This window comes from Pistacia vera, unplaced genomic scaffold, assembly GCF_008641045.1.
Source record: "Pistacia vera cultivar Batoury unplaced genomic scaffold, PisVer_v2 Contig487, whole genome shotgun sequence".
NCBI classification, from domain to species: Eukaryota; Viridiplantae; Streptophyta; class Magnoliopsida; order Sapindales; family Anacardiaceae; genus Pistacia; species Pistacia vera.
The window spans coordinates 1,105,781-1,130,883 of NW_022196320.1; the positions used below are offsets into that span (position 1 = coordinate 1,105,781).

Here is a 25,103-nt window from a genome sequence, read left to right on the forward strand (position 1 = left end):
CTTGTTGTATATGTTGATGACATTATCATCACTGGGAGTGACACTACAGGGATTTCATTACTTAAGTCATTTCTTCACACTCAGTTTCATACAAAAGATTTAGGAGTGTTGAAGTATTTCTTAGGGGTTGAGGTAACAAGGAGCAAGAAAGGCATCTTCCTCTCTCAAAGAAAATATGTACTTGACTTATTAACTGAGACAGGAAAATTGAGTGCTAAGCCATGTAGTACGCCAATGTTTCCTAATTTGCAACTTACCAAAGATGGTGAACTATTTGAAGATCCTGAGAGGTACAGAAGATTGGTTGGAAAGTTGAACTATCTAACAGTCACTCGTCCTGATATTGCGTACTCTGTCAGTGTAGTAAGTCAATTCATGTCTTCTCCTACTGTTGATCATTGGGCAGCGTTAGAACAGATTCTGTGTTATCTGAAAGGAGCTCCAGGACGTGGTATTTTGTACGGAAATCATGGACATAATAATATTGAGTGCTTCTCTGATGCAGATTGGGCGGGTTCCAAGATAGATAGGAGATCCACTACAGGCTACTGTGTTTTTATTGGTGGAAATTTGGTCTCATGGAGAAGTAAGAAGCAAACTGTTGTGTCCCGATCTAGTGCAGAATCGGAATATAGGGCTATGGCCCAGTCTGTGTGTGAAGTAATATGGATATATCAGTTTTTGACTGAAGTTGGTCTTATGGCCTCTTTGCCAGCAAAATTGTGGTGTGATAACCAAGCCGCTCTGCATATTGCTTCTAATCCCGTATTTCATGAACGAACTAAGCACATTGAAATTGACTGTCATTTCATTCGTGAGAAAATACAGCAAGGTTTAATTTCTACAGGATATGTGAAGACTGGAGAGCAACTAGGAGATGTTTTCACTAAAGCTTTGAATGGGGTTCGGATTGATTATATTTGTAACAAGCTGGACATGATTAACATCTATGCTCCATCTTGAGGGGGAGTGTTGTAGATTGTTGTAGATAATCATGCAAAATCTTACAGATATTGCATGATTAAGTGAATAAATCTATAATAGGATATTAGGATTGTAATCAATACATAATAGGAACAAATCTGTAAAATAGGAAGTTAGATTTTTTATTTCCTAGATTAGATTATTTATTTCCTATATTAGTTCTTTATTTTCCTATATATTGATGTATAATTTGTCAATGCAATACATAAGAAAATTACAATCAGTTCTCTGTTTGTAACAAACACATTTCGGGTTTTGCTCCTAGGAGAGGTAGATGTAATTTTCTGCTATACAGATGATCTTCAATCTGCATCTTCCAAAACGCGTAATCTGTTCCATCGAACTTGTTGATCCCAGGCGTAGATCCTCCTTCTTCTCCAACCATCACTTTCTTCCTTGAACCTTGCTCTGATACTAATTGTAGGGGGGATTTAATTGAATACTAGCAAATCCTAAATCCCTAAAAGCGAAAAATAATGCGAACAATGGACACAAAATAACCACATACACAAACACAAAATTTATAGTGGTTCAATCTCCGTATGAGAGCTACGTCCACTTTGCCACCACATAATTTCACTATGAAGAAGAAGAAAAGAAATTACAAGAATCTCTCACAAGCCTCACAAATTGGCTCACTCACTAAACCCTATTTGGTGGCTCTCACTCTCTAATTGTAGTTTTGCCTTTTATTCAATTTGTGTTCTCTAACTCTAACACTTAACCCCTTTATATAGGTAATATTAGACTGGCAAAATGGGCGGGTGTGCCGGGTATAGTCCGAGTCTAAACAGGTACGAGTCTTACGGGTACGGGTCTTAAACTGGTCGATTTAAACGAGTTCAATACTTTAGACCCGTACCCTATCCTACACGGGTACGGGTAGACCCGTGGGTGCCCATTTCTGGTGAAGTTCCTCTTGACCCTTCTTCTCAAAGTACTTTATGACCCTTGAATCTCAACAGCAAATCTTTGTTTTTTTTCTTCCTTCTTCTCAAAGTACTTTAGGACCCTTCCAATGAATCTCAACAGCAAATCTTTGTTCTTTTTTCTTCCTTCTTCTCTACAATCTCATGCGCCAGATCCCACCCCTCGATCCTCTATACCACCATTCTCACCTCGTACTTCTTCGTCACAACTCACAAGAGGCGGCCATGGCTGCCACCTCATCATCTTTATCACCATTCTTCAAACCAAACCCAAACCCAAAAGCAAATACCCGAAAAAGAACAACCTTAAAATCTTCAAATCCTTGAAAAAAAAAGAAAAGAAAAGAAAACTTGTTTCCAAAATTACACAATGTTTTTCATTCTTTCCCATAATTCAACCACACAAAACAAACCCAAAAAAGAAAAATTCTTAAAAGCTCCAAAATCTTGAGAAACACGAAGAGAAAACAATTTGAAGAAATGGAAATGTGTTGCTCTATAACCTATCTTGATGAACCAGAAGTAAGAAGGGCTAGGTGAATAGAGATTGTGAATGATTTTGATAGGAAAGAGGCAGACTACGAATGAACAAGAGAAGAGAAGTTTGTGAATAGATTTAGCCAACGCTACCTGCCAAAAAGTTTGATGGGATAGAAGAGAAGTTAAGTTTGGAGAGAGAGAGAGAGAAGGCAAACAAAAGGTGTTGTAGCTTGTAGACGTCTGCTCACATGCTACGAAAGAGAAAAACTTTTTTTCTTTAAATTAAAAACGGGTACCCACGGGTGTACCTGGCCTACCCGTTTATAAAATGGGTAGGGCCGGGTACGGGTCTTAAAAAACGGGTTTAATAATACAGACCCATACCCTATATAATTTATCCGGGTATAGGGTCGACCCGTGGGTCCCAACCTGTTTTGCCAAGTCTAGGTAATATATAAGACACTATTCCTAATAGGACTCAAATCACATATCCTAATAGGAATTATATTTTAATTTCTAATACAATTATAATTCTATTCCCAATTGTATTCCTAAAAGAAACAATTCTACTTAAATACAGATTAGGAAAACTAATGTCCTAATCCAACTCTAATTTGGATTGAATTTGGCTTCACAATCTCAACAGATTGTGAAGCCCAATACTTGTGGTGGCTCATTCTTGTCCTCACAAAATTAATTTATGGTCATTTTTTATTTGCATATATTCTCAATTGGTTTTGGGTTTTCTTGATTAGGATTAATGGTATCTTTCATTGGAAATTTTTGGGTAAATGCTTATAAGAGATGAGTCTGATCAAGATAGTTTTATTATTCTCAATATCTTATAAACTAAACATTGCATGGCTCTAATATTTGATCATTAACATATCTTAGTACATTTGGAGTATAAACACCAGAACACTTGGATGGAAAAGGACGTAAAAGAACATTTAGAAGGACAAAATCTACATATATAATATGGATTAGGGAGCCTTTTAATTAAATTTTTACAGCAAAAATGGGGCTGAGGACAGCATGGAGACTGTAAAGAAGAAGCACCGAGTAGATTATCGCAGCAGCAAAACCAGCAACAAGAGCTCCAGTGACACGGTCACAAAACTTCGGAACTTGCTCACAAATAGGTAACCAACCAGCATGACTATTGCCTTTCTTCCCCACATGAGCTATTGCCAACGCCGCTGATATGCTTGAGGTCAGCAGGGCGGTTACAACCTGAGAAATGAATTTTCACAAACACCATAATCAACCCAGTTGAAATTTAATATCACCTAGAACATCTAAACCAAAAAATGAAATCTGCTTGCTTCATTACCACATCCAGGATGATTGTTAGGCGCCAAAGCAAACTCTTGGAAGAAAGAACAAGAACTAGTAGGCTATACCCGCCTGCAATTGCTTCTGCAACCACAAAGTACCTATACCAAATTATCAAACATTTAATAACCAGAAAAAAGAAGGGGGAAAAAAAAAGATAATAAGATAATGTGTGGTGAAAACTTACTTAAATACAGGGTCATTGCTATATTTGGCGGTGAATGTCAAGTTCAAAACTTGAGCTGATTCATGGCTTGTGACCATGACAACAATTGCAGCAATGGTTGCTCCCAAGGCTAGAAGCCTTAGAAGAATGGTGATGATTCTCTTTGTCTTAGTAGTCATTGAGCTTGTGTTGAGGGAATCAATTGAAGAAACTTAAATGGGTAAAAAAAAAGATGAATGGAACAAGAAATATATAGTGTTGGTTAATTACCTAGTGAGGAAGGCAGATGGGGGATGGTGAACTTGTCTCCTTTTTTGTTACTCAAAAGAACCAGATTTGGTAACCTGTTAATGCATGAAATTTTTAACACTGATAAACCAATGCAAATGCTACTAATCCTAAAATTAGGCAAATTTATTAATCTCTTTTGCACACCATGTTGCATAAATTATCTCTGGTCTGCTCACCTACTCAGGTATTTGAACTGGTACGGCTACTATCATCAATGGCCACCTGGAATTGAAACCTTTTTCTGGGAATTGGTAAATTGGTTGGTAGGGTAAGACAGAGAGGCCTAGAGGATGGTAGTAGTTGGTTAAATGTCAATTTCCATTTTCACACTAATTTTTCTGGTTTAGAATTTGATAAGACCCACTTCATTTTGATTGTTTATATACATGTAAATTAGATCAGAAAAATCAACCCAAATTGAATTCTGTGAAGGAAACATGCATCAAGTTTGCAAGCAAAATAAAATTTCAATCTTGTGATTTGAACATGACTCATTTGCTTATGATTTTCATGTTGCTGATTTTCTATCATGTAGAAATATCGTGGGAACATTCCTTTATTGTGACAGTAACAAAACTTGTTTGAGATGAATATACCATAAATTAACTTTAAGGGGTTGGTCTGGTAGTCAAGGAGGTCTACTTCCTTCATTGAGTTTTTTGGTTCAAACCTTAAGACTACTTACAACAAATTATATTGTGCTTAAATTCTGTTATATACATTATCTAATGAATATTTAAGTTATAGTGTATAGTTTGGAGAGTGACTATTATATGAATTTATAATAAATGAATAGTTTACAATTTTAAGTTGATTAATGAAATTGAGTTCACATCAAACGTAAATTCAATTTATATTTTTGAAACAAAGAATTCCAAATAGATTTTAAACAAACCAAAAAAAAAAAAAAAATGTGACCTTAATAATTGAAAATAAGAACTACAACATCACTCTAAAACAATTCAATTCAAACTCATTTACAATTACAGTGTGAATTAAATCATGCACATTTTTCATGTTAGTAGATTCTTTTCTAGATTTTGATATTAAAATTGGATTAACTTTGACTTATATTTTTTACAATCTATTTGAGTTGTATTATGTTATAACTTGTCTTAGGTGGTTAAATGAAACACAACTTTTAATTGATTAAATTATCCCTAAATGATCGGGTGGGGCGATAAAAACTCTTAGGTGTATTACTAAAAAAATCTTAAGTTCGATTCTCCTCGATTGCTAGTAGTAGTATGAATAATCTCTACTGAAATTCGATTCTCCTCAATTGCTAATAGTAGGAATAGTTTCTACTAGAGTTCGATTCTCCTCGATTATTAATAGTAAGAGAACGCACGCAAACTGATTTGAACACATTTAGATTAATAAATTGCTAATAGATTTTATAGTTAGTATAATTAATGAAATTGTAAAATAATAAATAAATAAATAATGTTAAATCACTTTACTTAACGCAACCCTATCACAGCCCCACCAACAAACACTTGCCGCCGCGTCCACAGCCAGATGCACCCCGCCAACGAACCACAGCCACGTACACTCTTCTCCGTGTTTCCTCCCTTCCTTGGATCGTCACAGCCCAATCTCCTCAACCACGTCGCATTACCATTAAGATTGCCACACTATACATTCAAGTTTCGAATCATTCAATTAAATGTCATAGATCAAATCATGTGGGTGCACAATATTTGGATTTGTAGTAATTTCTAAAGATCTACAAGCTTTAGTTAACAGCAAAATGTGGCAAATTCATATATCCGCCGCACCATGACAAGTGCACACATAAAAAAGGTAGCTGAAAAAGTTGGTAAACCAACTTTCGAAATTCTTAATTGGGAAAAAACGATAAATCAACTTCTTCTGGTTGTTTTATTATTATTATTATTATTATTATTATTTGACAATGATGTTGTGTGGGTACGAGGAAGGTAGGAAGGTGTGGATGTGGCAAGGGGAAAGTTGTAAAATAGCATGGAAGATGTTCGATGAAATGCTTGATGATTTTTTTGTTTGGTTTGTGTAATCATGGTGGCTGTGAGCGGCTTTTTGGTGGGTTTGGTGTTTTAGAGGAATAATGCTAGGGCGGAAAGGGTGTTCCATGGCTTATACGGGGAAGGAGGGAGATGAGGGTTCTGGGCATAGAAGGGTAGTTGCATGAACCTCATGTGAATTTGAATTCGTTTTAAACGATTTGTTGAATTTAATTTGATAGTGTTAAATTTATGGTTGAAGGATTAATTTGTTGGATGGTGGATCACTTTGATCAATGGTGGTGATGGGGCTTGGTGATATGGAGTGTGGAGCGTGCTGCGTTTCAGGGACCTGTTGGGTGAGGAGAAAGGTATTAGTCATTTAACACTGTTATGTTAAAACTAACGAAAAACTGTTGACGACAGGGGGTTTCAAGTTAATACTGATACTTTGGGGATTTATTAACCCTAGGGGTTTTTAAAGTCATCATTCCTTATTTATAATATTATGTTGTTTCAATAAAAATTATCCTTGAAAGCATTTGATAGCTTATATAAAAATTATTTTAAAGTAAAAAAAAAAAAAAAAAAAAAAAAGGCCGACAATTTTGTTTCTAATAAATTAAATAGTTAGAAAACATTTGTATGTAAAAGTATTTTTATTTAAAAAAATAATTGTACATAATATTCTTTAGGGTCCATTTATAAAAATATAGTTTCTGTTTGTTACATTATTCTAAATCATTATTCTGTTATCCTATTTGGATTAAAAAATAAGACATGTGTTTGTTTACTTATTGGATCAATCCAATATGAAAATTAATCTAACTCAAATAAGATCTTGTGTTTAAAAATGAAAAGAGGGCGAGACTTTTTTTTAGATTATCCAACTCTATTCAACTCAGGCCTAGCTCAAGGGGTAGGCAGGTGAGGCACCTGCCTAGGGCCCCCCAAAAATAGGGGTCCAAATTTTTTATAATTGTTTTTTAATATATTTAAAAACAAAAATGGTGTATGATTTTTTATCCAGTCCAAGGGGCAAAAAAAAAAAAAAAAACATTGAATTTCCACCCAAAGTTTGACAAAATAGCAAGTTTATACCTCTAGTTTTATATATCCCAATTTACACCCCTAAATTAACACATTGAATTTCTTTTAACAATAAAAGGCTAAAATAGTCATTTACATATCTCAAATTACTCTACCCCAATTCCATCCCAAAATTTGACATTTACATAAATCATCTCCACCCCTCTTCTGCCGCCAGCCGTTTGGAGCTGATTCCGATCAATTTTCTCATCTAAATTGACCGGAATCATCACTTTATCATTTCTCAAGTGTTTTTCTAACCTTGATAGTCCTCGATTTGACCTTTTTTTTTACAAATCTCATAACCCAACTCCACCGCACACAACAGCCATTTCGGCCTTTTCAGCATGTACCGATTGTTGTTGGTCTTCCTCGACATCACCATCTTCCTCCCCCTAACCCTCTCACCAAAATCTCTATCATACCTCATCTGTTTACTTCGTCAATCACCAACTACCGATACCTTTTGGGTTACAATTTCTCAAGTCTTTTCTGGCCAATCTAGACATTGGAAATTACCTATTTCACCACCCATCACTTCTCCAACATTTGCTCTCTAAAACCCCCTACAAACCTGAACCCTTTAGCCTGCCGATCGTCATCCACTTCTCCTAGTGATTTTGCATTTCAAAAAGCAAAAAAATAAATTTGAAATAATTTTTTTTAATATATGCTTATATTATTAGAAAGCCACCAAAGTAACTCTTGCCTAGGGTCACAAATGTTCTTGAAACGGTCCTGATTCAACTAAAAACATTTTTCTTTCTCTCATTCCTCTACCATTCTCTCCTCATTATTTTTTTTCCATTCTGAAAATTAATCCACCGCCATTGTTGCTACTCGACGTTGCCAAAACGGTGCATGATCGACCAGATCTGGCTGGTCGTACACCGTTCAAACCACTATCGGCTGTCATTCGATGGCCGACTGTCCTCTTGGATGGATGAAGTGCTTTAGTTATTTTTTAAACTTTTTTGTGAGTGTATTTAGCTAAATTAACAAATGTAGGGGGTTAAAAAAATAATCTTAATATTTTTAAAAAATGTACCAAACAATTATGTCGTCTTAAAAACCTTTTTAAAAAATATATCAAACAACTAGTCTTAAAAACCTTTTAAAAAAATATATCAAACAACTATTTAATATTTTATCAAAATTTGATATACTTTTCAGATATTTTATCAAACACATTTTCAACATTTGATCCCGTTTGATTTAATATAACCCAACCCAACTTAAAACACTTTTTCAGAGTAATATTTTTCAAATAGTCACTAAAGTAGCTTATATTAAAAAAATGCTTTTATGGTTTCATGAGTGCCATCACGAAAAAGAGTAGTGGGCCTAGTGGGTTATTTAGCAACAATCATTTTTAGGCCTAAATTACACCACCGGCCGTCTCATTTTAACTCAGCCCACGGGCCCAAAATTGATGTGTCTTTGCAACACTAGACCGCCTTTCCGATACACAAAATACTAAATCTGAATGACCCAAATATAAAAATTAGAAACCAAAGTCGTTCTTTTTGAACGCTCTTTTGCACCAAAACTGCAAAACCTCCATAACCGAACACTCTCTTCCTCTCTGCCCTAGGGTTTTTGTTTCCAATTAAGATGGATGGCGAAGAAGAGTTCGACCACGACCCACAGGAGGAGAATGAAGATGAAGATGAGATCACGCAGGAGGATGCGTGGGCTGTTATTTCAGCTTATTTCGAAGAGAAGGGTTTGGTTCGCCAACAACTCGATTCCTTCGATGAATTTATTCAGAACACTATGCAAGAAATTGTCGACGAATCGGCGGACATCGAGATTCGCCCCGAATCACAACATAACCCTGGCCACCAGTCTGATTTTGCTGAGGTCATTAAATTTCATTAAAAAATGCTTATATAGTTGTTAATTAATTTTTAGGGGTTTAGAGCTAGTTAGTTCAAGGTTTAAGGGAAAAAGAATAATTAATTTTCTGGAAGATACTGAGTTTAGGTTTAAGTAAATGTGTGGAAATGGAATTTTAGTAGCTTAGTAGGTTAATGTGATGAATTTTAAGTTGAAATGAAGTGTTTACATGAATACAATTGGGTTTTTCCTGCAGACCATCTATAAGATCAGCTTTGGACAGATATATTTGAGTAAGCCTATGATGACTGAATCCGATGGAGAAACAGCTACTTTGTTTCCCAAAGCTGCAAGATTGAGGAATCTGACGTACTCTGCCCCGTTGTATGTGGATGTCACTAAGAGAGTTATAAAGAAAGGGCATGATGGTGAAGAAGTCACCGAAACTCAAGATTTCACTAAAGTTTTCATTGGGAAGGTGTGTTATATGAACTATGTTGTTTAATGGATGAATTTTTCCTGAAAATTGACTTGTCTAGTGATGATACATTGTCAGGTTCCTATAATGCTTCGGTCAAGTTATTGCACATTATATCAGAACTCAGAGAAGGATTTGACAGAGCTTGGGGAGTGTCCTTATGATCAAGGTGGATATTTTATTATCAATGGTAGTGAAAAGGTTCTAATTGCTCAAGAGAAGATGAGCACCAATCATGTCTATGTGTTCAAAAAGAGGCAGCCTAACAAGTATGCCTATGTGGCGGAAGTTCGGTCTATGGCAGAGTCACAAAATAGACCGCCCAGCACTATGTTTGTGCGGATGCTTTCTCGGACTAGTGCTAAAGGGGTAATGAGAACAATTTTGTTCTTTTGATGTGCTTTTTTCGCAAGACTTGATTGATTAATTAATTAATTAATTTTTGTTTTAGAAGAGGTAATTACTTTTTTCATGTTTTATGAGTGGCTGTCAGTTGACTTTGTTTCCATTGATATTATGTCAGGGCTCCTCTGGGCAGTACATTCGTGCTACACTTCCATACATTCGAACTGAAATTCCTATCATTATTGTATTCCGGGCTTTGGGGTACGTTGCTGACAAAGATATATTAGAGCACATATGCTATGACTTCTCCGATACTCAAATGATGGAGTTGCTCCGGCCTTCCCTGGAGGAAGCATTTGTCATTCAAAACCAACAGGTATCGTTTTTGCTAGAATGAAAATTTTCTTTAGTTGAGTGTGAGAAGTTATATCATTGCTTCGAGGTTCTTGTAATTACTGTAAGACAAGCCTTTCTCCCATGTTTCTCCCTTCATCCACTTTCTTCTATAATTTCTTGCACATATTAAAAATTCTCTTCTTGTTTCTTGGGTAATCCACTTTCAGTGTTCTGTGGTTGCATTTGATAAATTTAGGGTTTAGGTTTTCCTTTAAGAATCTAATCAGCTAAGGTCTCTTTTGCTGGATTTTTAAGTGAATACCATTTTTCCTTAATTGTACATTCAACACCGTATTTTTCTGACACTTTCAGTTCATTGTTCATGAAATGGTTTGGTATCTTCTTGTTTGTCCTTTAGTTTATATCTTATCAATTTATATACTTTGTAACATATTCCGTGTTTTTCTTTTATTAAACTTGTTGGGGTATATGTCATAATTATGTTGCTTGGTCTACTTGTAATTGTCTTTTTCATTGTCCCACTTACCTAAGGTCAATCTGCTCTTTGTTTGGTTATACAGCTGTTGAACTTGCTGACATTTTGAAATTACTCTCATGTATGCTGCAGGTTGCACTAGACTACATAGGGAAAAGAGGAGCGACTGTCGGTGTAACTAGGGAAAAGAGGATTAAGTATGTGCTGTCTTGGAAATTTTATGTGGGTTTTAAAAGTTCTAACTTCTTGTGAACTTTTGTAGGTCTTCATGATAAATTTTCTCTGAATTCTCCTTGCAGGTATGCCAAAGAGATCCTTCAAAAAGAAATGCTTCCTCATGTTGGTACAGGAGATTATTGTGAAACAAAGAAAGCTTATTATTTTGGGTAAGTTTGTATTTGCTTTTGTGGTTTTTTCTGATTTAGTTGTAGAGTTCCATAATTTGTTGTTGCTTCTTCCAGATATATTATTAATCGGCTTCTACTTTGTGCACTTGGCCGGAGGGCTGAAGATGATAGGGATCATTATGGCAACAAAAGGCTGGACCTTGCTGGTCCTTTACTTGGAGGCCTGTTCAGAATGGTTTGTTTTAGTTTTATGTGGTATTATTGGGATTTCCTTGTAATACGATGAGAAGTTTAATTTTCTTCATCTTTTTAAAGTTTGATTGTTGTTTGTATAAATGCAGCTATTTAGAAAGTTAACCAGGGATGTCAGAGGCTACGTCCAGAAGGTTCTTTTAAGTCAACCTTTTTATTTTTTAACCATTTTTTTGGCTTTTGTTCTTATAATGTTCATGCATGTTGTAGTGTGTTGATAACGGAAAGGATGTTAACCTGCAATTTGCTATCAAAGCAAAAACCATTACCAGTGGTCTGAAATACTCACTTGCAACTGGCAACTGGGGTCAAGCAAATGCAGCTGGTACAAGGGCTGGAGTGTCACAGGTTTGAGATGATATTCCTTTAAACATATAGTACCTGATGATTATCATTTCTTCCGGAGTTTCTGCTTTTTGAAATTTTACAAATAATATTTTCCTTGTTGAATGATCATATGCATCCTTTTTAGGTGTTAAATCGTCTAACATATGCCTCTACGTTGTCGCATTTGCGAAGATTAAATTCTCCAATAGGGCGTGAAGGTAATTTACTTGCTTGTATGTATGGTCAATGATTTTCTTGGTACTGGAGACAGGGTTGTGTATAAATTAGCGTTCTTGCATTTTAGAGAGAATCTTTTCTCCTTTGCATCAGATTGTTGCTATTTCTTTCTTTTTTTTTCTTTTTTTTTTTTCCTTCCCTCTTTTTATGAAGGAGTTTAATTTATCAGGAAAATTGGCCAAACCCAGGCAGTTGCACAATTCACAATGGGGAATGATGTGTCCAGCTGAAACACCTGAAGGACAAGTGAGTGTTTTACTCTGAATTCTGAGTGTAAGTTGTTCTAGTGACCTCTCTGTTTTTCACTGTGGTACTTACAATAGTAATTTGGTTTTTACTTCAGGCTTGTGGACTGGTAAAGAACCTCGCATTAATGGTTTACATTACAGTTGGATCGGCTGCCTATCCTATTTTGGAGTTTTTAGAAGAATGGGGAACTGAGAATTTTGAGGTTCATACTTTTGAGTTTTGTGGCACTGGATGGTGTTCCTTTATTCAAAATTTCTCGACTGTAGGAAATTTTTCTTGGTTGTAGGAAATTTCTCCAGCGGTTATTCCTCAAGCTACAAAAATTTTCGTAAATGGTTGCTGGGTTGGTATCCACCGTGATCCAGATATGTTGGTGAAAACATTGAGAAGATTAAGGAGACGGGTCAGTATACCATTTTGGATATTTTTATGCAAGAAAAAATCATTGGTCAAACTGCAAAATTAATTGTTGAAGTCTACTAATTAGATCGATTCATATGAGCACATATAAAAAATACAGTGATGTGATCTAGAATGTAAAAGTACTCTTCTGTCTCTAATCATTGGCAGTGTGATCTAGTAATTACATCAAAATTGTGATAAAGCTACTATTCTGTCTCTAATCATTACCTTTCTTTGTTTAGTGGAACATGTAATGCCCAAAGTAGTTATACTAATTAAATGGAGAATGAATTAGTTCTATACAACTCAACACACATCAGTGCATTTTGTATTCCTTTTAGTGTCTTAGCCGTAGCTTGACACATGAGGTTTGACATGTTCAGGTCTTTCAGGTTTATCACACAAGTATCTGTTAAAAACAGTTAGTTTTAATAGTTGGTGCCCTGGCATATAGGGGCTAAATATTTTCTTCATCCAGACATGTAGTGCTGAGATTGTTACATATAATTTACATAATTTTTTTGCTTGATTATTTATCATATGTGTTTTTATAGAGGTCCAAGAGCATTTTTTTTTTTAAGAATATGTTGGAAGGAATAACTGTGATATGTAACTTGAACTGGGATTTGTGCACACATGTGCAGGTTGATGTCAATACTGAAGTTGGGGTTGTTAGAGACATTCGTTTGAAAGAGTTGCGTATATATACTGACTATGGACGTTGCAGTCGTCCACTATTCATTGTGGAAAAACAAAGGCTTCTCATAAAGAAGCGAGACATTCATGCACTGCAGCAGAGGGTGAGAGAGCTAGAAGTTCTTATGTTTTTTCTTTACTGATCTGTTATCTTTACCTGTACTTACATCAAAGCTATCCTAAGTATCTTTCAGGAAACCCCAGAAGATGGTGGTTGGCATGATCTTGTAGCAAAGGGATTTATAGAATATATTGACACAGAAGAAGAAGAGACCACAATGATTTCTATGACCATTAATGTGAGTAACATAGTTTTAATTTGGGGAACCATATCTTGGTGCATTTTATTAACCAACTAGCTCATAAGGATGCCTTGAAGTTCTGAAGATGTTTAACTGCAACAAAACTATTTTCAGGATCTTGTACAAGCCAGAATTCATCCAGAAGAGGCCTATTCTGATACATACACACATTGTGAGATCCACCCATCCTTAATTTTGGGTGTTTGTGCTTCAATTATACCATTTCCTGATCATAATCAGGTAAATTTTGTCCAGCTTGGGGCTTTGTTTGATCAAGTGTGTTCATATTTTAATTCTGTCTCACTTTTTTTGTTGCTGCCTTTAGTCCCCTCGTAATACATATCAGTCTGCTATGGGTAAGCAAGCCATGGGAATCTATGTCACAAACTACCAATTTCGTATGGTATGATTTGGTTCCTTTTTTTGTGACTGTAAGTTTCTATCTTCACCATTTCATGGGTAATGGTCCATTTTGATTGATTATTTCTCTTTGTTTACCTCAGGATACTTTGGCCTATGTTCTCTATTATCCTCAAAAACCACTCGTTACTACACGAGCCATGGAACACCTCCACTTTAGGCAGCTTCCTGCTGGCATTGTGAGTATATTACTAAGTTTTTTATTTTTCATTTTTCTCCCCACCATAGCAACTTTATCATATTTATCTTTTTTGTTAGAATGCTATTGTTGCAATTGCTTGTTATTCTGGGTACAACCAAGAAGATTCTGTTATTATGAATCAATCATCCATTGATCGTGGGTTCTTTAGATCACTTTTCTTCCGTTCATATAGGTAAGCTTATTGCTAAGACCTTTATTTATCTCTATATATTTAATCCATTTTATCATAACTTGTTTTCTGTTTTTTCTTGGTTTTCACTTTTTAACAGAGATGAGGAGAAAAAGATGGGCACTCTTGTAAAAGAAGATTTTGGGCGTCCAGATAGATCTAATACCATGGTAAGGTCATAGTTTAGGATACTGCTTCCTATTCACTGCTAATGAAAATATTGGATGTTTATTGGAACTCATTTTTACAGGGCATGCGGCATGGTTCTTATGATAAATTGGATGATGATGGTCTTGCACCTCCTGTAAGTATTCAGTATTGTGTTATTCTTATGTTCTCTCTTTCTATACTGGAGAACTAATGAGAAAGATATTTTCCTGAAATTAATTTATTTTTGTTTCTTAGGGCACAAGAGTCTCTGGTGAGGATGTGATCATTGGAAAGACAACACCTATTGCTCAGGATGAAGCTCAGGGTCAGGCATCACGTTATACAAGACGTGATCATAGCATAAGCTTACGTCACAGTGAAACAGGGATAGTGGACCAAGTGAGCTTTAATTAAGTGCATACTATATTTAATTTTTGGTTTTATATAAGGTTGTTCCTGTATTTTCCATGATCTGGTTGATCAAAAAAATCTCTGTAATAGTACAACATTGTCTGAGGAAAGTTGCTGCCGTGATTGAAGTGTGTTCTTTATAAGGTTTGGTGCCCCAATTTGTTGTGTGCCTGACCATTTATCTTTTTTTTTGTAGGTTTTACTGACAACAAACGCAGATGGGTTGAGGTTTGTGAAAGTAAGGGTGCGATCAGTTCGAATACCCCAGATTGGAGACAAATTTAGCAGTAGGCATGGTCAGAAGGGAACAGTGGGCATGACTTATACACAAGAAGACATGCCATGGACAGTGGAAGGCATCACCCCTGATATCATTGTGAATCCACACGCTATTCCTTCTCGAATGACCATTGGTCAGCTGATCGAGTGTATTATGGGGAAGGTTGCGGCTCACATGGGAAAGGAAGGTGATGCCACACCTTTTACAGATGTCACCGTAAGTGTTAAACTCTCTTAATATTATTAATTTATTATGCTTCGTTTCAGATCAGTTTGAAAATTTTCCTGTCTTTTATTCTCATCTGATTTTGGTCTTAGGTTGACAATATCAGTAAAGCTCTTCACAAATGTGGATATCAAATGCGTGGGTTTGAGACAATGTATAATGGTCACACAGGCAGGCGGCTCACTGCTATGATATTCCTAGGCCCCACTTATTACCAAAGATTGAAGCACATGGTTGATGATAAGATACATTCTCGTGGGCGGGGACCTGTACAGATTCTGACAAGGCAGCCTGCTGAGGGACGGTCTCGTGATGGTGGCCTCAGGTTTGGTGAAATGGAACGAGATTGTATGATTGCTCATGGTGCCGCTCACTTTCTCAAGGAGAGGTTGTTCGACCAAAGTGATGCATATAGGGTCCATGTCTGTGAGAAATGTGGGTTGATAGCTATCGCAAATCTGAAGAAGAATTCTTTTGAGTGCAGAAGTTGCAAGAACAAAACTGACATTGTTCAGGTAAAATTCTTGGCCGTATTGTGTAATAATTCATAATGCCCAATGTTGCATGTCAATATTTCTTTAATGGACCAATAATAATTGTATTTGCAGGTTCACATTCCTTATGCATGTAAGTTGCTCTTCCAAGAGCTTATGGCCATGGCCATTGCACCAAGAATGCTGACGAAGGAGCCGCCAAAGACATCCAAAGACGTGAAGAAGAAAGGTGCTTGACAGGAAGATTTGCGATTCGAGATCCATGAAGGCTAATTTATGGGGTTTGGGCATGTCTCATCTCACCTCAAACATAATTTCATCCATGTAGGCCATCTAGTGCTTAAATTAAAATCCAAACATAGTTTCATCCATGGAAAGCCTATCCCACTTCTGAAAATCTGACAAGGGAGGGGGTTGGAGATTTATATGTTTGGACCCCAACCCACCCTCATATACATCCATTGTAATGACTTGTATCATTATCAGTTTTAAATTCTGTTATCCTAATTATTTTTTTCACATAATTATAATTAATTTTGTTGTTAATGGTTAAATACTTAAATATTTAGCTTTTTTATTTATTTTAAACAATTAAAATTTTAACCAGAATTTTAATTTAACCAGTTACATTTAGTATTTATTTGATGAAAAAATTAAGAATGTGAAAGTGTTATTATCTCTTTTTGGATAAAAAAAATCCAAGTTATTTTAATATTAATAAATCTAATTCTTTTATTTTCGGAAATTTTCATTATTATTATTCCAATTCTTCCATGAAGTGAAATGAAAAGTTCCTATGGGTGCATTCTGCACGTCGCATGGGCTGCAATTGAATATCTTGTATTGAATTCGAGTGAATTTGATAATATTATATTGGATTAAATTTAATGTTGCCGTGTACTCGTGTTTGGTGCAGTATTGAACTAAATATATAATTAATTAGACGGAAAGTTCGCACGTTGCGAGTATATTTATTATATATTTTTTATATTATTATTGGTTTTTTTATGTTTTAAATATATATTTTCTGTGTTAAAATTCATTTTATATTGAATTGATAATTAAAAAATCAATAAATAAAATATCCACAAATTTAACTCAAAGTCTATGGGTGCGTTTGATTTATTATTTTGGATAGAATTTTAGTAATAATATTGGGTAGTTGAATAGGAGAGTATTACGAGGTAAAATTTAAAAATTTATCAAAAAACCCCTAGGTTTGCTAATTTAATTAAACACCCCAACATATAAAATGACAAAAACAACCCCACCACCCGCAGTACCAGGTTCTAGCCACCACCCGCAGTACCAGGTTCTGGCCACCACCGCCGGAATCTGGCCAAAAAATTGCGTTACGACACAGACTGGTCGGATCTGTGTTGTAACGCGTCGCTATGGTGGATCTGGCCGGAAAAGGCTAGATCTACGGCCAGATGCGGCTGTCGACGGCCGGAAAAGGCCAAAGAACAAGAACACCCTCACCACCCGCAGTGCCAGATTCCGGCCACCACTGCCAGAGTCTAGTCAAAAAATTGCGTTACAATACAGACCGGTCGGATCTGTGTGGTAACGCGTCGCTATGGCCTTTTTCAGCCAGATCCACCACGGATCTGGCCAAAAAGGCCATATATACGGCCAGATATGGCCGTCGTTTTTGGTCAACGACGACCATTTCTTTGGCCGTCACTGATGGCCAGATCTGGCCTTTTCCGACTAGATCGGTGAACTACCGGCCAGTTCTGGTCGTGGTGTAGGTCGTCATACAGATTCCGGCTACCACCGATAGTGGTTGACAGAATCTGGCAACTCTGCGCTAATGGGGTGTTTTTGTTAATTTTAAAACTTTTTTGGGGGTATTTAATGAAATTAATAAACTTAAGGGGTCTAAATATAATTAAAAAATATAGTAATATTTCTGGAATAATGTGCCAAACAATATTTGGAGAATAGGATTAGGAATACGGGTGGAAATAAGGAGCCAAACGCACCCTATATCATTATGGTTTTTCTCAAATACGTCACCATTTGACATCTGCAACCAAAGTTTAAAACTTTGTCAAGCAAAGCAAAAAAAATTGCATGATAACCCACAGGGTATTATTGATAAGTTTATAAATCAATCAGAGAAAGAGAAACCTTATTGAAAAATGTGAACTTTTAAGCAAGAGACTTGCAGAGCCAAAGGAAAAAACTGATTTTAATTGTTGAGAAAAGAAAATGAATTATTTTTATGATTATTATTTTAGAAATAAAAAAAAAATTATGAATGTTGAGAAGAGAATTCACATAGAAATCAATAACAACTCCGGCAGTATAATCTGAAGGCAACTTAATTGAATCATTGAAGAAGCCATACAGATAAAGGTCGTGCGACACAAATCCATTTGCTGCAATTAGAATTGATCAACACATAGAGCAAAAAAAGCATTTGATGACAACATCCTAAAGAAAGACGATAATCGTAAAACCCACAAATCTCACAAATCAAACAACAAAATCAATCCAAAAATCAACAAAAAGAGATAGAATAAATGCAATTAAAATGACATACTAATATTTGTATTCCTTTGTCATCACTAAAATTGAATTTGTTTTATGTGTGTGATGATAAAATGAATGATTTGGCAACATGTCTATAGTTATCTAAATTCATCATATAATATATCGAATTAAAACCTTATTTTTCTAGTTTCCAAAGATGCAAACCGTTCATCAATTGGATTTGTATTGAGCAAGTTATAACCAATTTACTACTGACTATTCAGTGAAAATCGAGAAACAAGGGAAACCGAAATATGTGTGATTCTGCAGTAGGGCTACAATTATCCAAATTAAGTGTATAATATATCAAATTAAAGTCTTGTCTGTCTAGTTTTCAATTCCAATCCAGAAACAAACACATATATCTAGCACAATAAAATCTTGTGTGTGATTCCTACACTGTATTGAGTTCCACTCACAGGAAGCCAACAACGGAATTCATCTTACATCACTACCAAGGTAGTTTTCTAGGAGAACCCTTAATGCAACAGCCACATAGACCTCTTTGCACCATAGTACACATCATCACCGATGCAAGAGAAGTCCGACTAGCAAAGTTAAGTAAATTTTAAATGAATAAGAATCCCCAATTTTTATGAAGAAATCCGCAATAACCATTCTATAAGGATGAAAGAAATTGCTGGAAAAAAACAAGTATCAATTTATAAATTTCAACCAATACAACCAAAAAAGAGTTGACTACCAAATAATTAAAAACAATAAAAGGGGAGACAAATAATTTCAATGGTTAACTTACATTAAAACCTTTCTGTCAACCAACTTGAAGTATCCTATTTCATATGTCCTTGTAAGTGTGCCCTCCTATATCTAGAAAGGGATATGTGAAAAAATTGGATACAATGTTAAGAAATTTAGCACAATAGCGAAGGGAGCTTTTAAAATTAGCGGCTTACTTTCTAGACTACTGTTATGCAATAAGGAGTAGCCACAAGAGCAAAAATAATTTAACAAATTAAAATTCTGTTGACAAATAATTTGACTCTAAATTGAGTAAACTTCTTTACAATCTAGCTACTTAAGTCTGCAACAGCCTAATTGGTGAGTCTATCTTGTTCCTCTAACCAACCCATCTCCTGCACTATATTAAAAAATGAAAGACGGGTGCTTTACAAATAAGGGAAAATCTACCATAGCCTAAGACGATAAAAGAAGGCCCTCTTACAAACGTTAAAAGAACAAATTATTGTAGAAGAAAAGACATATCATATCAAGTCTAGTGAGACAAGAGATCATATACTTAGTTACTTGTAGATTTAAAAAGAAATGGATTAAATGTTATCATAAAATTACTGAAATAGCCCTAAAAAGAAATGAGAGATATCTGGTGTGAATCTAATTATCAGTAAAAATTCAACATTAAGACTAAATATTAAAACCAAGACTCTAGTTTGGTTCACATAACATAAAGAAACTAGTCCACCTAATCTGTCATTAAAAGTTAAAACATACTCAACTCAAGTCGGACTAAACCAAGTGCGCAACAACTAACTAGAATCAACATTCCAGGTCAGGAAAGATATATATCACTCTGAGGACTTTATGCCTTGGATTATATGATTGCACAACAACCCAAGCCACCCACCGAGGAGTATTATTTATACTACCTTCATCGTAATCCTCTATGCATAGCGACAAAATGGTTGATATTTAGTGATAAAATGTTTAGGAGAGCAAGAAACTGGCACATAAAGCGCATAATGTCAAAATACATATTTTCAATTTCACTTCATCAAAAAAATAAGAGCAAATGTCTTATGGATATATATGAGTTGATGGACTCATGTGCTTCAAAATGAAGCTTAGCTTTCCCTAAAGAGACTCAAAAAATACTCTCGAAAGATAATAATTTATTAGCAGGATGTCAGTTAATTCTAAGAATTTCAAACAAAATCCAAAGAGTTATAAAAGACCAATCAGACTATCTTCATCAAATCAGGTTGTCTTACTCTCAATTTACCAAAAACAAGTGAATTTTTGTGACAGCTGACAAATACTTTGATATGACTTTGATTAGTAATAATATTTAAGTTCAGTCAAAGTACAAGTCCGATCACTCCTTTGTTGAGATAAATAAGTATTTTGTCAACTTTTCTTTGAGAATCATCAAAAAAATAAGAGCATATGTCTTATGAATATATATGAGTTGAAGAACTCATATACTTCAAAATGAAGCTTAGCTTACCCTAAAGAGACTAAAAAAAAAATACTCTCTAAAGATAATAATTTATCAACACAATGTCGAATAGTTCTAAGAATTTCAAACAAAATCCAAAGAGTTATAAAAGACCAATCAGAGCATCTTCATCAAATCAAGTTGTCTTTCTCTCAATTTACCAACAGCAAGTGAATTTTTGTGATAGCTGACAAATACTTTGATGACTTTGACTAGCAATAACATTTCGGTTCTAGGTACCTAGGTACCTAGGAATCGAAACCGTCGATTCCAGTTCCAGTTCCAAATTTCAAGGAACCGTTAGTTCTGGTTCCTTCAAAAAATGTAAGGTACCCGAAACCGAACACACATCCAAACTCTGTGCGCACAAGTCTCTGAATATCTTTAGGAGATGGACATTTCCCATCAACGAACTGACTTTTGATAAATTGTCCAATAACATCAGCGGAGGCTTGTCGATGCTCATCTAAAATATGTCTCAAACCACATGTCTACTCAGGGGTCTATGTGCTAACAATAAATTTTTTGGACTCCGCCAACCTTCTACAATAAACCCGCCAATTGCACTTTCTGTCACGACATGCAACCATCACAACCGATGAATTAGACTTTTTGGTGATGAACTCAAAATTACCTCTCACGGCAACAAGTTTTAGCTTCCTCACCACTTCCTCTTTGTTGTCAAATAAATACCCTATATGCAACTCTAATCCATGCGTAAAAACATGAGCTGATTTACTACTACCTGCAATTGCCCCCTCTAAACCTGCATAAAGGACCATAGTGTTCTCTTCCTCACAAAATATACCTTCTAAATAATCTATATTCAAAGGAATCTCTATATCTGCGGGAACATGTTCGGGGTCCTCCTCCTCAACATTTTCATTCTGCCACACATGACCAACATCTTCTACAATGTCCTCCTCACCACCCAAATCACCGCCTACTCTTGATTTTTCAACTAAGAAATCAAAGCCCTCGTAGTTCAAATTAAAAGCAACATTCTCTCCGCCAGCTTCCTTGTTATCCCCTTCATTTGAACCAACTTCCAACAATTTATTTACAAAAGAAACCCTTAAAATCGGCATGGAACCATTATCGCCCACATCAATCATATATAACTTCACACCTTCATCCGACTTTAATATAGTAGGAGGTACCTTATAATGTTCAGGAATTCTGCTTAAAACATATTTCATAACTATATCACTACATAAGCAACTCAAATCACCTCTTCTAATTATTTCATCAATCAACTCTTCAAAACTAACCTATGTGCTCATAGCAATTGGTATAACTTCTTTGCTCTTCCCAATCCACTTCAAGCAACTTTCTTCCTCCACACACTCACCAAAATATTCAACACCCAAAATAACTTGTCTCATGTTTAATAATAGCCAAGTACCTATAATACAAGAAAAAAAATATTATTAACTGATGTATTAAGGGTTGAAAGATTTTAAAAAGCATGTGCAGAGTCGCTTGAGCGATCTGGTATATCGTATACCAAATCACTTAAGCGATATAATGGATCGCTTAAGCGATCTGGTATAAATAAGACTGATCGCTTAAGCAATCTTATGCCATTTACCTGATCGCTTAAGCGATCTGTTACCATACACTAGACTTATAGTAGATCACTTATGTGATCTTTTGCCATTTACCTGATCGCTTAAGCGATCTGTTATCATACACTAGACTTATAGTAGATCGCTTAGGTGATCTTTTTCCATTTACCTGATCGCTTAAGCAATCTGCTGTCATATACTAGACTTATAGCAGATTGCTTAAGCGATCTTTTGCCATATACATGATTGCTTAAGCGATCTACGATCTGCTGCATTATACCAGACATACCAGATCGCTTAAGTAATACACCAGATCGCTTAAGCGATCCATCATATCCAGAACATATTTTCAGTCATCTCTGTTAGAGTAGATGCCCTAGAGCCAATCAATTATTGTAGAATTGACTCTTTGTAATAATGTTCATTAATCAGTAAAAGACATTTTATTCTATATCGCGTAAATCATTATTATTGCAATATATATTGATATATGTCCTTAGAATGGTAGAACCGTGACGAGGGTATCAAGTGTTTCAAATCTTGATAGTGAGAACCCTATGAGCACATATGGTGGCCATTCTAGAAACGTCCGTAGCCCTAGTATTATTCTGAAGTAAGGGCACAGATAATACGGTAAGGCTATCATAGTGTTGAACGACCCTGTCGAAAGGCAGTGACTGATCTCACTTGTCAAGGTTGTTTGGTGACAACCTGGAGTGCAACACATGAGTGCTTGCTGTAGGCGAATACACCGCAACAAGTTCACTAGACTGACCTACCAGAGGTCCATAGGGTGGTAACCCCAGTGTCTATGGAACAAATTCTCTAACAAATGGTGGGGCATGTGATCCTTAGACTTGAGATACTGGAGCGCCTTGTGCACCGATTGTGCAGTTGACCACTCGCTACGTAGTTCTTTTCAGAGCTGTCAATACGGTGGTGATTGTCTACATCAAGGAGTGTATCAAGACTATGGTGGATTGACAGAGGATTCATCACTTCGGGTAGGGAGAAGTTATCTCACGGCGCAATTCAGTATGACAATGACACTAAACTGTGGCCATAGTGGGATTGAATTGTTGCTCTATCCAGATTATATACAGGTCATTGGTTAGAAACTGACAATAATATCGAGGTAACCGAAGGTTGACACATTTTATGCCTTCGTCTCGTCGAGATAACGGATGATAAAAAAGTTGAATTGTACGGTAATCATATCGTTGACAGGTAGCTACTTTGCTGAATCTGAATTTATCGGGTAGTCATGATGCCTTGCGAAGGGCCAATCTTGGTCTTGTATCAGTGAGACGATTAATTGGTGTTCGCGATACTATACACTGCCGGTATGATGAGAGCCTATGGGTCACACACATAGAAGATAATTAAGATCAGGAAGAAAGAAGGGTGTTTTCGTCTTTTTAGGTGAAAGGGTATTTTGGTAATTTCACAGTGCAATTAAATTTTCTGAGGTCGTAGCCTTTATTTAATTTATTAGAAAAAATTAAATAAGAGTAATTACGTTTAAATATGTGTTCGCATATATTTAATTAAAACAATCATTATTGTTAAATGTATATATATATATATATATAATATATATATATATATATATATATATAAATTTTAATTGAGATAATGATGAAATAAAAATAAAATATCTAATTGAGAGTATTTGGTAACATGAGGTGTTTGGGTTGGAGCCCAAACCTATTCCATATGGGAATATGGCATTAAAAGTACTATAAAAGAAAAATGTTACTTGTAAAATATGGGTGTTAATTCATTAGTTTATTTTTCTTTGAAAAACACAAACACGGCAGCCCCATTTCCTCTCCCACGGCAGAATCCATTTTGCCTAAAATCAATTTCATTGATTTTTCTTCTTGATCTTAAAGCTAAAGAGGATCTAGCAAATCCTTCCTTAGTTCTTTGTGATTGTTTTCGTGTAGACTTCATAAGTTTGATCCTACACTTGGGTCGGTAGAAAACGTTCATTGACAAATTTGGAGGAGCCTCCAAATGTGCGTATGTTTTTCTAAACTCATGATTAATTTTTGTAGATTTCTATTTTAACATAAACTGTAAAATTGTACCTTTGATCTTGGCTCAATGAGAACGATCCTTGTTATTATGATTTTGTTTTCCGCTACGTATATGGACCGTTTCCTAACAATCTCCACCCACAATCGGTACTACCACCCATAGCTACCCACAATGCAAGAAAATATTCAACAAATTTCACTCGTTTCAACTTATATTACATCAAATACAACCCAACAACTAAATCAAAATCATAACTCAAACCTAATCTATCATTAAATCTTTGTAAATCAAAATATAAAATGGAAATGGGAGATACACATACCTGGACGAAATGTCAGAAGAAGGAGGAGGAGGAGGAGGAGGAGGAGGATCTATGGTGGAGAAGATGTTAATGGCGAAGGAAGTAGATAGTGTTAATGGCGGGAACAAGAAGATGTACAGGAAGGAGGAAGAAGAAGATGTACAGAAAGAAGAAGATGTAGACGAAGAAGAAGATGCAGAAAAAGAAGAAGATGTAGATGAAGCTTAGAAGAAACAACAACCATGGAAGGGATGCGTTAATGGCAGGAGGAAGAAGAAAAAGATGTTTGGGTTTGTTTACAAGAATTTCGGCTCTTTGAGGACATATTGTAATTTTTAAAAGATTACACAATACTTCATTAATCTTAATTAACCTTAATCAATAATAAGGCTATTTACTTAACACTTTCAAACTATATGACATTTTAATTAAATTTGAACTTGATTTGGCCTTTTAATAAAATGCCCTTTCCATGACTTACCAGCTTTAACAATATTTTTTTATATTACTTCTTTTTATTAATAAAAAAAAATTTAACTA

General features: G+C 35.4%; 2 protein-coding genes across 2 annotated transcripts; one reads left to right on the forward strand and one right to left on the reverse strand.

Annotated features, from left to right (window-relative positions):
* Positions 1-3,254: 3,254 nt before the first annotated feature.
* Positions 3,255-4,241, reverse strand: LOC116104900 (CASP-like protein 1C3). Its single transcript, XM_031391340.1, has 3 exons — positions 3,916-4,241; positions 3,727-3,829; positions 3,255-3,626 (listed from the first exon to the last, which is right to left on the reverse strand). Exons 1-3 carry the CDS (start codon positions 4,071-4,073, stop codon positions 3,393-3,395), a joined length of 495 nt encoding a protein of 164 aa, XP_031247200.1. The 5' UTR covers positions 4,074-4,241; the 3' UTR covers positions 3,255-3,392.
* A 4,525-nt stretch (positions 4,242-8,766) lies between these two features.
* On the forward strand, positions 8,767-16,450 carry LOC116147018 (DNA-directed RNA polymerase II subunit RPB2). The gene is made up of 25 exons (XM_031432449.1): positions 8,767-9,122; positions 9,355-9,576; positions 9,655-9,945; positions 10,100-10,297; positions 10,886-10,950; positions 11,053-11,139; positions 11,215-11,335; positions 11,442-11,486; positions 11,563-11,700; positions 11,825-11,897; positions 12,086-12,162; positions 12,260-12,367; positions 12,452-12,568; positions 13,212-13,367; positions 13,458-13,562; positions 13,680-13,805; positions 13,891-13,968; positions 14,069-14,164; positions 14,244-14,359; positions 14,457-14,526; positions 14,607-14,660; positions 14,762-14,905; positions 15,114-15,413; positions 15,515-15,937; positions 16,031-16,450. Exons 1-25 carry the CDS (start codon positions 8,874-8,876, stop codon positions 16,151-16,153), a joined length of 3,582 nt encoding a protein of 1,193 aa, XP_031288309.1. The 5' UTR covers positions 8,767-8,873; the 3' UTR covers positions 16,154-16,450.
* Positions 16,451-25,103: the final 8,653 nt, after the last annotated feature.

Excerpts from the sequence above, each read along its gene's own strand:
- LOC116104900 (XM_031391340.1), bottom strand. The coding sequence starts at position 4,073 with ATGACTACTAAGACAAAGAGAATCATCACCATTCTTCTAAGGCTTCTA. Across the intron at positions 3,830-3,915 it reads AGCAATGACCCTGTATTTAA|GTACTTTGTGGTTGCAGAAG; the intron begins GTAAGTTTTCAC and ends AATTTGGTATAG. Across the intron at positions 3,627-3,726 it reads TAACAATCATCCTGGATGTG|GTTGTAACCGCCCTGCTGAC; the intron begins GTAATGAAGCAA and ends TTCATTTCTCAG.
- LOC116147018 (XM_031432449.1), top strand. The coding sequence starts at position 8,874 with ATGGATGGCGAAGAAGAGTTCGACCACGACCCACAGGAGGAGAATGAA. Across the intron at positions 11,140-11,214 it reads AAGAAAGCTTATTATTTTGG|ATATATTATTAATCGGCTTC; the intron begins GTAAGTTTGTAT and ends TGCTTCTTCCAG. Across the intron at positions 14,360-14,456 it reads CTTTTCTTCCGTTCATATAG|AGATGAGGAGAAAAAGATGG; the intron begins GTAAGCTTATTG and ends ACTTTTTAACAG.